This window comes from Diabrotica undecimpunctata, chromosome 8, assembly GCF_040954645.1.
Source record: "Diabrotica undecimpunctata isolate CICGRU chromosome 8, icDiaUnde3, whole genome shotgun sequence".
In the NCBI taxonomy this organism is placed as follows: Eukaryota; Metazoa; Arthropoda; class Insecta; order Coleoptera; family Chrysomelidae; genus Diabrotica; species Diabrotica undecimpunctata.
Window position 1 is genome coordinate 142,634,652 of NC_092810.1, and position 14,493 is coordinate 142,649,144.

General features: G+C 33.6%; 1 protein-coding gene across 3 annotated transcripts in view; it reads left to right on the forward strand.

Annotated features, from left to right (window-relative positions):
- The window catches only part of LOC140448150 (monocarboxylate transporter 9-like), a 78,296-nt gene extending 64,315 nt beyond the window's left edge, over window positions 1-13,981 (forward strand). For all 3 annotated transcript variants that reach the window (XM_072541241.1, XM_072541243.1, XM_072541242.1), the window contains exons 6-8: window positions 1,438-1,659; window positions 5,323-5,608; window positions 13,597-13,981. In XM_072541241.1, the coding sequence (XP_072397342.1) occupies window positions 1,438-1,659; window positions 5,323-5,608; window positions 13,597-13,844 (756 nt within the window). In that variant the 3' untranslated portion in view covers window positions 13,845-13,981. The remainder of the gene's footprint in view (window positions 1-1,437; window positions 1,660-5,322; window positions 5,609-13,596) is intronic.
- Window positions 13,982-14,493: the final 512 nt, after the last annotated feature.

A 14,493-nucleotide genomic window follows, 5' to 3' on the forward strand; every position in this document is an offset into this window, starting at 1 on the left:
CTTTTATTATGAAAATGAGTTGCCATAATTTTAGCAATTTGATCATCTTCAGTTACTATTGAATTATGATAACTGAGCGCTGAAATTGACAAGTGTGTTGTTTTTCCGTGCATTTGTTTAATTTTCTTCCAAACTTGACTGGAAGGGGCGTCAATAGATATGGAAGATATGTATTTATTCCAGCAGTCTTTTTTGCTTTGTTTGATCACTCTTCGCGCTATAGCTTTTAGTTGTTTAAATTTAATCAGGTTTGACTCGGTTCTGATTCTACGATATTTATTTAATGCTGTTTTGTTTTCTCGGATAGCTTTCTTACATTCAGTATTCCACCAGGGTACAGTTTTACGAGAAGACGATATTGTGCATGTTCCAATCTGCGTTTGGGCAGCCAGAGTGATTAAACTCACTAGGGAGTCTAGTGCTATATCAGGATCTTCTGGTAGTTGTAGCTGGTTGATCTTGTTTTCAATGCAGTCTGAAAAGTTCTTCCAGTTAGCGTGAGATAATTTCCATTTTGAAATTTTTGCTCTGGGTTTGCTGATAGAATTAGAAATCAAGATAGGAAAGTGATTACTGTCAAATTTACTAAATTATTAATCTCTAAAAATTTAAATTACAGTTCTGTTGTAGCTTGTCACAAATTTCTCAATTCGAGCCTATGTTTCCGTTTAAAATATGGCGATCGCGTGCTGACATACTTCAAAGGCGGCATCTGAGAGTGGGCATTCTGATTGTTACTTATTCTGTGGTTAAGTCGAAGCTCTTGAACGCTGCTTTTTAATTTAGTTTTGTTGTTTCGGCTTCCAATCCCGAAATCGTTTTCAAAAACATTCTGAAATAAAAGTTTGACAATTCTTAAAAATATCTGTGTCAAATATGTTACCAAAAGATAGTTTCAGAACTACTTCAAAATAAATCGATTGAAGAATGGTCTGAATTCATGTCAAAGCCATCTTCTATTTCAATGTAATTTGATAATATATTCTTAATATAAAAATCTATCAAGTCTGGAATATTATTATATATTAGGATCAGTAGGACAGTACGTCGAGTTGCCAAAAGATGCGAATTCTCATCCAGAAGTATTTTAAATATAATAAACTTTAATTCATCTTATATAATAAAAATTTCAGGATCTTTAAACATTTTAAAACGAACAGACTAGACACAGCTGCAGCGCTTTTTTATCTCCTGTCTGTACATAAACAAAAAATGTCTCATGTTTGAAATACAACATAACTCGATAAAAATCGTGGCGTTTTAAAAGTGCTGCAGTTTAATACATCTTCGTATACCCATCTGTTTCATTTCAACACGTTTTTTAACAGACGTTGATAAAATCCTCATGGAAACTTATTGATTAACTATTTTGAGCACTTTTGATTATTTTTCTCTATAGTAAATGATGCTATTGGTATAACATAACACATTTTATAGAAATGGTACGATGAACTTCTAGAATTGGTGAAGGGAATGTGCGATTTTTCCTTGTTCTTAGAACTACATTTTTTCTTGCTGTCCCTCTCAACTATAACCCTTTTTGTTTGGTTTATAGTGCCATATTTTTATTTGGTGGAACACATGACAAAACACGATTATTCCAATGAAGATGCTTCACTCACGATATCAAACATAGGTATCACAAATACCATAGGAATGGTAAGTACGCATTATAACAGATCTATATATCTATATATATAATGGATAATCATAATTAGAATACAATACATATACTGTAAGTTCGTTTTCTAAAATTACTTTTATATCTATTTATGTGTAACATGTATATAAAGAAATCAATCAAATCTATTTTTATTTGCAAAATAAATACTTTGATTATATAAACCATTTATTGGTATCTTTAATAAAAGATTAATTATTGAAAATTATATCTAACTTGCTCACCAGGCGACCTTCGTACCGCCTTAATTAAATGTGTCAAAGTTCAATAACCAAAAAGTAACAGACAACCAAAAAAAATACTCAAAAACATTCTGTATGAAAAAGTTTAATCACTTTAATGCTTTCTGATAAACAATTTTGTTGTTCTTTTTTTATGTACTTAATTATACAATAATCACGGTTTTCCAACACACGAGAACGCGACGTATAATTGTCCATGCGCGAAACACGAAATAAAAGGGATCGAAAGAAAACATCTTGGCTACGAAACATCAGAGATTGGACCCACACAAGAGGAAATGATTTAATTCATCAAGCCCACAACACAGAGAAATTTGCCATATTGATCGCCAACCTCAACAGAGAAGGCACTTGGGAGGAGGAGGAAACACGAATAAGTTAATTCCGCAAACTTCCAACTATTGGCCTTGCGATTTCTTTATCGCCATTGCAAAAGCCAAACGCATAATTATACTACAAAAAAATGTTAAATGACAGTACTTTCATGGAGTCACAAAGGAAAGTAATGTGACATTTGTTTATTGACAAATATTAATGGTACGTTCAACAATTTTCTTATAGAAATATAGAATATAGAAATAAAATAAAAGAGAAAATGGCAGACAATTCAAACAATTGAACGAGCGTGCTACAGGTTTTGCATAATATAATATAAAAAGAAAAGACTCTACTCACAATTCAAAAGTATTATTCTATATGGAACATATCAACCTATTATTGTTTTAGTTAATTGAGCCACCATAAAATCTTTTAACGACCAGTTATCTATTTTTAAAGAGAGTAATTTTTGTCGTCTATCCTCCTGTTGAATATTGGTATTAGTTGGAGGTACATCCGCTGGTGCCAGAGAGATGTTAAAATCTTAGAAGCGTTGCCTTTCTATTGTGCATATTTTAGTACTTTTTGCATTGCTATGGCTTCAGTTGAAAAAATAGATGTATATTTATGTAATTTGTATTTTTTTGTGATCTGTATTGGGAATCTGATTGGATATTATAAAGGTCGGTGTGCCATCAGTTCTTTTTGACCCAACGGTATAAATTATGAGGTAGTTTTGGTATTATTCCAACAATTGGTGTATAACTGTATTATTATATGCTGCCAATTCAGAGTAATCAGGGATATTTACATCATATAGAGCAACGTAGCGAAAGTAATCGATTTCTATTCGTTCTTTTCCACGTTTTGGATCCACATTTCTTAGTCCTTCACAAATAGGATGAGAGTTTTTTCATGATCAAAGCCTCTAAAGATTCGAAAGCATAGTCCTTTAAGAATCGCTTCATATCCTCTTGAATTTACCTACATGTACATTAAAATCCCCAATACCCTACACCTTGTCCAGATATGCGCTCCTACAACAGCTGCACAAGAAGAAGACATCAACAGGTTCTATGGTCGTCTAGAAGAAAATGTTAGCACTAATCATAATTTTAGGAGATTCTAACGCCAAAGTAGGGTCGTCCAATGAAAATATTGAAGGAGTGCTGGGCAAAAATGGACTGGGACAGAGAAATGAGAATGGCGACCGTCTAGTGGAGTTCTGTGAAGAACAAAATATTACAATTACAAACACGTTCTATCAACATCATCCACGGAGGTTATACACATAGCGCAGCTCAGATGAACGAACGAGAAATCAAATAGACTACATCCTACTAAGATCAAGATGTAAGTCGTCGGCCATGAACTGTAAAACATATCCTGGCACAGACTGTGGAAGCGATCTTCAACTCCTGGTATTGAACGTTCGACTTCGTTTTAAAGTCTCCAAAAGAAGACCACTGAGAAAAGTCATGTCTCCAAATCCATCAAAAATCAATTACTTTTAACAAAACCTACAAAAAGCTCTTTGTTTAGACCAAGTAGATAGTGGCCCTAAGAGGACTTAGATCTATATCAAAGATAAGATAATCGAGGCTACAAAACACTGTGAGGCAGTGGTTTCCACTTGCCGTAAACCGTGGATATCCGATAATACGTGGACTGTGATTCAACGCAGAAAAGAACAGAAAAATTAGACACGGAATAAACGATGAATATAGAGCGTTATCGAAAGAAATCAAAAAACAGTGCCGCAAAGACAAAGTTGATTACATCTCTCAAATATGCAGAGAGATAGAGGAACATGGCTGTCTAAATGAATCGAGAGATTTATTTCAGACGATCAAGCTTCTTACCAGAGAATTCAAGTCTCAAACGTAGTCTGTAATAGATAAAGAAGGTAATTTAAAGACCGATACTGACAAAATATTGGAAACATAGCGAAACTACTGTGGCGAGCTGTATAAAAATAACGAGGTAGCAGCAAATGAGCAAGAAATGTTTAATCACCTGCGAAGAGTTGAGTACGAAAGCAATACAGTTGGCCTGAAAATCAATAAAGTTAGACAAAAATAATGGTGGTCGACAGATTCCACACTATTCAACTTACTAACATGTTACAGGAATACGACAGTTTTGTCTATCGTGGATCTAGTATAACTGATGGTAACTGTGAAACAGAAGTTCGGAGACGTATTGGTATGGCAAAAAATGCGATACCAATTCACCTAACTAAAGTTAGTCACCTAACTAAAGTTTGGAAAGACAGATCTATCTCACAAAATATCAAGATGAGAATGGTGAATGCCCTTGTATTCTCAATATTTCTATACGGGGCAGAGACCTGACTCTTCGCGGATGCGAGTGCCAAAAAATTGATGCCTTTTAGATGTGGTGCAAGAGAAGAATGCTGCACATACCTTGGACAGCTCATAGGACAAACGTTTCCATTCTAAACCAACTTGAGATTAAAAAAAAGCTATCCACAATTCGATCTAATATGTTCTTTTTTATATCTCTTATCAGCGATTATACCACCGTGAACCAATGTTAAATTTTTATTAATGACATTGACTTAATATATTTAACTATAATGACAATGTTTAGGATTTGGTTAAATCAAACCATCGAACTGGTAAATTACTCTCTGTCCTTCGCACTAGGAACTGATCGTCTAGGATTGAACAGTAGTCAATAGAGTGTGACTTTCTGCAGCCCCATTCATGAGATAATTGAACTGATACGGACACCTGATGCGAATGAAACGAATATTACACGAAACAAAGAATGGCACAAAATGGCCAAGCAAGAAGTAGATACAGCAAATTGTAGAGGCGGAAAGATTAAGCAAACAATAATTTAAAGAAATAAAATAAAATAAAAAACTAACATAAGAATGTAATTTATTATCGTAAATCATATTCCCATTAACATAAACTTAATATAATCTATTAATATAATCAATAGAATTATAAAGTGTGTAATCAAGTGTTACTCTTCAAATTACCATTAGAAATATTAGATAATTAATTATAAGCAATTGTATAATTGTTCATAATGTTTCTTCTGTTTTAGATTTTTTTGGGTTGGGCAGGAGATCAACCATGGATGAGTATTACAAAAACATACGCAATATGTTTAGTACTCACCGGAGTTTCTTGCGCTGGTTTAATGTTTTTCACGAACAGTTTTATAATGATCGAAATATGTGCAGCGTTATTTGGAGTTTTTGTAGCGAGCACATATTCCTTCACCCCGGGAATTATAGTGGAGCTGGTTCCCTTAGATCGGTTTACAACTGCATATGGTTTGCAGTTAATGTGTATGGGTATTGGTCTTTTGTTGGGTCCTCCTTACGCCGGTAAGTAATATTTCTGCATAATTTTATGTAACAAATTTGATGTTTTCTTACAATATTGAAATATGACATTAATGTGCCGGAAAGTGACATTTCTGTGCCAGAAAGTTTTTTTCTGCACCGTTTCATACAATATTCTAAACAAAAATTATATATATCATTTTTGTCTCATTAAGACTAATTACATGTTGCTAGGCAACCAATCAACATTGTTTTTTTACTTACTTACTTTTTACTTACTTTAACACTAAGTTTGTCCACAAACGTCACATATTAAAAATTATTTTATAAAATACTTATTAAAAAAATATGTTGCAATATGTTCGGCCCATGTCTACATAAACACGTTAGTTTTTAATTAGTTTTTTTACTATTGTAGCCTTGTATACACAATAGTAACTTCGTCTTATAGTAGATCAAAGAAACTCTCGGCTGGTGGAAATGTTCGGTTCTGCCTCCAGACCCCTCATGTTATTTAATTGCTCGTAAAAAAGGGAAAATGTAGGGGGAACACTGATAATCATTTGCGGCGGGTAATGATGTTAATTAGCCTCTTGAATCAATAACTCTTCCTCATTTCTTGAACATTAACAGCGTCGTTTGGTCAACTTCTACAGATTTCTAGTTGCGCATACATCAGTTTGTATTCCATTTTGTTTCTACGCTTAGAATATATTCTTTTGTAATATTTGATTTAGACTATACCGTAGTCAATGGTGAATATCTATCTATCTATTTTATCATACTAATTTCTCAAAGTGAAAATGATTTACAACGTATGCTGCACCAATTTAATAAGCGCCAAAAAATTTAACATGTAAATTTCCCAAAAAAAAAAGGAATGATTATGACAGCAAATCTAAGATATAATTTGAAACGAGGCTCAAATAATAGAACAAGTGATGGAGTTTAAATATCTAGGTATCTAGATCTATCTAGCTACGGAAAGCTCGAAACAGAAGTGGAAGGTCAAGTGAATAGAGCAAACAGAGCCGCTGCATGTTTGAATGAAACAATATGGATAAAAATATCGGGAAAGAAATGAAAGGCAGAATTTACAAAACAGGTCATCATACCAATAATGATATACGCGGCAGAAATACGACCCGACACAAAGAGAATAAAAATAATGCTAGAAACGGCAGATACGATAAAACACTATTTGACAGAGGTAGAAGAACAGATATAAGACGGAGATGCAAAGTGGAGAACTTATTGGATAAGAAAGAGAAGAATGGAACGATCATATAAGCCGAATGACGACTAATAGAGTAGTAAAGACGGCAAGAGACGATTCCCCATTAGAAAGATAATCAGTGGGAAAACTACCAAAACGATGAAATGACTACTTACTGGAGGCACATTGAAAAACAGATAGAGGCATATCTACACAAAAAGAAGAAGAAGATATTGAAAAACATTTCAAAGTGCGCATAATTGACCGATTTTCACGTCCCCTACACAACAGATGTGGCAGTTATTTAGCTAAAACTAAAATGTTAAAAAGTATAATTAAATAATAACCAGTATCCAAAATCATAGAAATAATAATTCTTACTCACTGTTGTTCGTGTTACTGCAACTACATATTCAACATGTTTTCAAACCCATTTTACATTCATTTTTGAAGTTATACTTCTATACGCACGGTCGGCGTTGGAAATTTGCATGAGAGTGAATCTGTGAAACCATTACATATGTAAGATAATGAGTAAGAGAGAGACAGAAGATATATTTTCTCTCTCTTTTCCTCTCTCGAAAATAAAAATGTTCCTTTTGTATATATTATATTATATATATATATATATATATAATATAATATTGTATATATATATATAATATTATATATAATATAATATGTATTAATATTATTATTTATGTGATATGTTTGGTATTATTTAAAATTAAACGTTTATAATTATTTTATGCTTTTGTATTTCAAAATAATCACTGTTTTACCGAGAACTGTCAATTTTCAAATCCGTTAGTGTCATGTCTAATTGGCAAATCCTTTTACGTGTTTGGTTCATACGCTGGTGGTTGTGAGTTCGAATCCCAATTATGAATTTCCTTTTTTATTTTTAAAATCCTCACGTTAATCTTATTAAATATATGTAATATACGCAAAAAACATACATTTTAAAATAAAATGAAAATTTACAACATAATCCGAGTTGTTGGTTTTTTATTTTTATCTTCGTAAAGTAAGTTATGTATATTGGCAGTTTTAAATACTTATGAATATTACATTTTAATTTATATTGTATTATTATATTGAATTATGTTGCAGTGTATTTATTGTATTGTAATTTTTATATTAATAACAAAATAAACAATGAATTTTACTGCAGAGTATGTGTAAAGTGTACTGCAGAGTATTTTTTTGCATTCAACTCCTTTTATACATATATAAAAATAAAAATATATATTTTCATTAAAATATTGAGATACAATCCTTCATTTACTATACTCCTATTACAGGTCAAATGTTTATATACAGCAAACGATGCACCATATACCTATATAACTAATATTTTTTATCTTTCTGCTCTTTCTTACCTATAACATTACATATGTAATGATTGTGCAGATTGACTCCTATATAAATTTTTAACGGCGAACGCGTGTATAGAAGTATAACTTCTACCGGCAGTCCCACTGGACTTCCACACCCGTTTTTTTTTATATAAACAGTACCAAAAAAGTCGTTCAATTTTTCCATATTTAATCGCTCTCACGCTGCTATAGTTTTACCTATCTCGTCTAAGATCACACACGGAGCGAATACCGGATTTTTTTTACTTTTTTAATTAGTTTATTTCTTTACACATGGAAGCCATTATACATGCACGAGACTCTGCAATCGATATATGTAAAGCTGAGATGCTGACTTTGTAGAGCACATGAAAATCTTCTTTTAACTTTGTTAAAGTGGGTACACTCTATTGTACCCACTGGAGTGTCGGATTTTTATTTTTCCATGACATTTTCCTTTCTGTGTAGTTCATACCTCTGACCTTACCTGCTTTTATAATTTCATTTATCCATTATCTTTTTATTGGTCGTACTCTCTTTCAAGCCATTCCAATTGTTCTCTAGTTATTTTACTTATTATGGATTCTTGCTTTAGTTGGTTTCTTGTCTGTATTTTCAATAAGGCATTTATTTTAATTACAATTAAGTCAAAACATCACAAACCCTGGACTACCAAAGGTATCCACATATCAACCAAGAATATGCGTTCACTATTCTACATTAAGAAATTTACTACTAACGTTTTGTCACTGAATATTCTCTAAGTACAGAGGAACTTATAAAAACGGCTAAAAGGAAAGCTCTAAAAATGTTGTAAAAGAAACTTGGTCCATAATAAACGATCTTCGAAATAAAACTAACACAGCTCAAACATTTTCTCTTCCAAACCCTGAAAATCTAAATGAATACTTCGTTAATGTGAGTAAAAATGTAACATCAACTATTTTGCCACAACAAGATCCTATTTCCTATCTTCCCAATTCAAAAAAGGTCTCGAATTCATTCTTTATAAAACCAGTTGATAAATCTGAACTGATCCAAACAATCAGCAGTATCAAAAGCAAATCTTCCTGTAGTACTGATGGACTATCCATAAAAATTTTCTTAAATCTCCCAAAAAATGTGTTAGAAATCCTGGTCTCACTAATAATTCCTTTGAAAAAGGTATATTTCCAGAGTTCCTAAAGACAGCCATTATTATTCCTCTTCATAACGGTGGTGAAAAATCAAATGTCTGCAACTGTAGATCTTTTGCCTTACTACCGGTTCTATCCAAAATTATTGATAGACTTATAAAAGCCCGACTATGTCCTTTCTTGTTGAAAACAACATTTTATCACAAAGTCATTTCTGCTTTTTATCTAATAAATGTATCAGTGATGCTATGTTTTCTGTACTACATGAGGTCTATCGCGCACTAAACAATAATCTTTACACTGCCACTGTTTTTTGTGATTATGCCAAAGCCTTTGGTTGTGTAAATCACGTCATTTTGATAAAAAAACTAAATTTCTACGGAATTCGAGGTATTTCTTTGAATTGGTTCCAATATTACTTAAGGAATAGAAAACAACTAGTTAGTAAATTATACTGACTCTAGTCACAAAAGCATTGAATATGGAGTACCGCAAGGTTCAGTATTGGGTCCTCTATTTTTCCTTATCTTTATAAATGACATCACCAACTTAAAAATCGATGGAAAAATTTTTCTTTTTGCTGATGATACCAGTATCACCTGGAGAAACTCTAATATTGCAACTCTTCATGCAACCATAACTTTTGATCTACTTAAAATAAAAACTTGTTCCGACTCTAATTTACTTTCTTTTAACGTGGATAAGATAGAAGCATTATCCTATAAAGGAGCTCTCCAACCTTTGCTTCTTAATAATAGCCAGATCAGTATCGTTGATTCTGTAAAATTTCTTGGTATTTTTATAGACAGCAACCTTAAATGGTCCCTTCATATAGATTTATAAGTAAGAAACTGGCCTCAGCCTGCTATGCAATAAGATCTGTTTTAAAGAAAGCATCAATTTAGCATCTTTTAAAATAACATTATTTGTTTGAGTCTCATCTTTGATATGGTCTTCCTTTTTGGGGTTCTAGTACAGCTGCCCAATATGATGCTATTTTTAATTACGAGGCGTGTTTTTTAAGTAAGTACCGTTTTGGAATTAAAAAAAGACGTGCAAAGATATGGCAATAATTTTATTTTTACATGAAAGCCTGTACCTTAATGTAATTTTCTACATAATTTCCGTGAATATTGTGGCACTTGTCATAACGTGGCACCAGTTTTTGAATACCCTCCTGATAAAATTCTGCCGCCTGACTTGTTAACCACTGCATCACAAATGTTTTGACTTCGTTATCGTCTTGAAGACGCTGACCGCCCAGGTGTTTCTTCAAGTGCTGGAACAAATGGTAGTCGCTGGGCGTCAGATCAGGGTTGTATCTAGGATGATCTAGAGTTTCCCATTTAAATGATTTGATGAGATCTTTGGTCTGATTAGCCACATGTGGACAGGCATTGTCATGCAGCAAAACTATACCCTTACTCAACTTGCCACGTCTTTTGTTCTGGATTGCACGACGCAGATTTTTCAATGTCTCACAATAAGACGCTGCATTGATTGTCTCATTACGAGGCAGAAACTCCACTAGCAATACTCATTTTCTGTCCCAAAAAACTGTGCACATGATTTTCCGGGCAGAAAATGTTTGCTTAAACTTCACTCTTTTGGGTGATGATGAATATCGTCATTCCATGGATTGTTGTTTCGATTCTGGTGTGACGTAGGCCACCCTCGTTTCGACACCAGTAACAATTTGGTCTAAAAAATCTTCACCTTCACTGTGGTACCGCTCAAGGAAAGTCAATGCACTGCCTAAACATTGGGTTTTGTGCAAATCCGTCAACATTTTTGGAACCCAACCTGAACATAATTTCCGGTAAATCAAGTTCTCGGTAACAATGCGATACAAAACACTACTAGAATACTGAGGAAAGCAGTCGGACAATGATGAAATTGTAAAGCGTCTATTTTCTCTCACCTTTTCGTCCACTTTCTGCACCAAATTTTCATTTACGACCGAAGGACACCCACTCCGTTCTATATCATGCACATTTGTGCGGCCATCTTTAATTGCTCTCACCTATTTCCTTACCATTCCATCACTTATAATGTTTTGTCCATAAACTTCAACGATCTCACGATGAATATCGATCGGTTTTACGCCTTTAACACTAAGAAATCGTATAACAGCCCGTACTTCACAATTAGCGTGACTCACGATTGTTGGAGGCATCTTAAACACTGGAGTAAACAAGTATACAATGAAGAATCAGACTGTAATGGCGTCAGTGCCTAGACAAGAGATATAGGTAACCAGCGCTCATGCGCGGAACGCCGACCGTAGCGCTGCGCAAATTGGAATCGCAAAACGGTATTTACTTAAAAAACATGCCTCGTACAAAAAAGAGCAATACGGTATCTTTTTGGCCTCAGTAGAATAACACATTGCAGAAGCTACTTCGAAAATCACGGGATTTGAACTCTTCCCTCTTTATATATTTTAGAAACTGTTTGCTTAATTCGTAAACAACTAAATGTTTTTCCAGCAAGACCTAATCATTACTACTCCACTAGAAATTTAACCTTTGATCTGTATTTACCGATCCCGTCCATTGAATTAGTAAAGAAATTTATATTATATTCAGCAATAAAATTATAGAACCATCTCCCTTTGCAACTAAAATCTGCAACTTCTTTCCTTAAGTTCCGTAAAATTACAAAAGCCTAACTATTTGAAAGACCATACTATTCAGTAGAAGAGTTTCTTAAAGCATAACTACGAAATTACAGTATTTTATGTACAACTAACTAAGGTATTTTTATATAGGTATATTTGTTTTATTTATAAGGTTTTCTTATGCAATTTGCAATTTATTAAAATTTTGCAATATATCGTGTATTATATTATCTTTTATTTTGTGATATTGACGATTTATGTAATTTTAGTAAATTTTAAATTATTGTTATTGTAATTTTTCTGACTTTTTGTAAGCTTTGTCCATAAAATTGTACAATTTTTCATTATTGGTATGTTAACTATATACAGGGTGTCTCAGAGTAGATTTTAGTATTTAAACTTACCTTACGCCGACCCTGTTCGAAATTTCATGGAAACAATACGTCAGCCGTGTAGCCGACACGTGCGGATTTCAGTTACCATGGAACAGTGGACGAAGACGCAGCATGCCTACATGGTTGAGGCGTATTTTAAAGCCAACGATTTCTGTACAGTTGCTCGGCGGCATTTTTGTGCGCGGTACAATATTATACGCGTGGGTGATGCACCATCCGCGATATTACTGCACGCATGGGTAAAGAAATTTAGAGAAAAAAAATGTTACAAATGTGAAACATCCAGGCAAACCAAAGCTATTCGAACTCCTGTCAATATTGGGTTTACTTCGCAAACATGCACAAGTGTTAAATTTGTCTCGCGCTAGTATCCAGCGTATTTTAAAGAACGATTTAAGTTTTCACCCTTACAAAATTCAGTTCAGCCAATATTTGAAAGAAACTGATCACTTACTGAGGAAAAATTTTTCTGAGGAGATGATGACTCGTTTTTGGGATGACGGTAGCTATTTGTCAACAAGCACAATGCTCGCTACTGGTGTCCTGAAAATCCACACGAATTACACCAGAAACAGTTGCATTCAAGAAAGATGGCGGTTTGGTGTGGCATGTCTGCATCGGGGATCATCGGACTCTACTTTTTTTGAAGATATTAGGGGTCGCACGCTAACTGACACCAGTGCACTATACACTGCCATGTTGCGGAATTGGCTACGTCCAGAATTGCAAGACGGTGTTACGCCACACACAGCGAATACTTCAATAAACGCCCTAACAGAAATTTTTCCAGGCACACTGATTTCAGAAAATGGTGATATCCGTTTTCCCCCAAGATCTCCTGACCTTACTTCTTTAGATTTTTTCCTGTGGGGATATTTAAAGAACATCGTCTACGCTAACCCACCAGCCACCATTGAATAGCTGAAGCAAAATATTCGCAACGCTATTAACAACATTACAGTGAATATGTGTGAGTGCGTCTTTCTCAATTTGCGATCCAGATTGCAAGAGTGGTACGAGCGAGATGGTCAACATCTAACCGACGTGTTATTTAAGAAATAAAATCCGCATGTTCTCTGTGTCTATTGTCATAATAAATGTTTTTCTAACAGGTTCTGAAACAGAGTTTTATTGATTTAAAACTAAAATTCTACTCTGAGACACCCTGTAGAAGTAATTTAATTTTGTTGTTTATATTTCACGCTTTCGATATATTCCGTTTAAAATTGAAAATAAATAAAACTTATTGTTTGTAGTTTTTGCATCAACTATTAAAATAAACGATAATGAACATTTTATTTTTAGGTCATTTATATGATGTCACTAACAGTTGGCAACAAGCCTTTTACCAGGCGGCAATTTGGGTAGTAATCTCAGGGCTGATGATAGGCCTCATTCCTTACACCAAAAATAGAAAGATTTTCGGCACAGGACCAGTGGAGAAAGTAGTTGAAGATTCTGAAGATAGACTTTGGATTACTACCTCTATTATTGCAGTTTTTCTAATATTAACTGTAATTGTTATGTATTTTACAATTATGTGTCTTTTATAAGTATTAAGAAGTATTACATGTATTTTTGAAAATAATACAAGTTTCCCTCGTATATTCAACTTTAAATATGCATTATAAAATTTTCATGTTATTATATTTGATTCGAATACTGAGATTAATATATACTGTTTCAAGTGTTCTCTTAGTTTTATTTCCAACCATAATAGAGTATCGATTTTTTGCTTAATGTAAGATGGATTTGAATGCGGTTTTGGGAATATAATTTGTAATAATCTCTACAAATTTTGTGATATGTGTATGTGATCATGAAGAAACAAAAAACTGCATTTGCACATTAGAAAAAAGCATTTTAAAAGTGAATTGTTAAGCACTTAAGATAAAAATGTATAACTCAAAGAATATTGATAAAAATGAGCCCAATTTTGTTTCTCGGGGGGTTTTTGAGGTCTCTAAGCACGAATATGACACCGGCGAAAGCCTCCGGAGAGAGTGTTATCAGCGCCTTCCTCTGGAGTTTTGTGAAAATTAGTTATGTAGGCTGCGCTGGTTTAGCGGAACCAAATAACGCAACAAAGACGTTAATCCAGTTAAGTGCAACGACTCGTTTGTCTAGAAATCACGAATTCAATGTTATCATGCCCACTGCAGACTTAAAGATAATATTGGACCTTCTTCGTCTGTACAACAG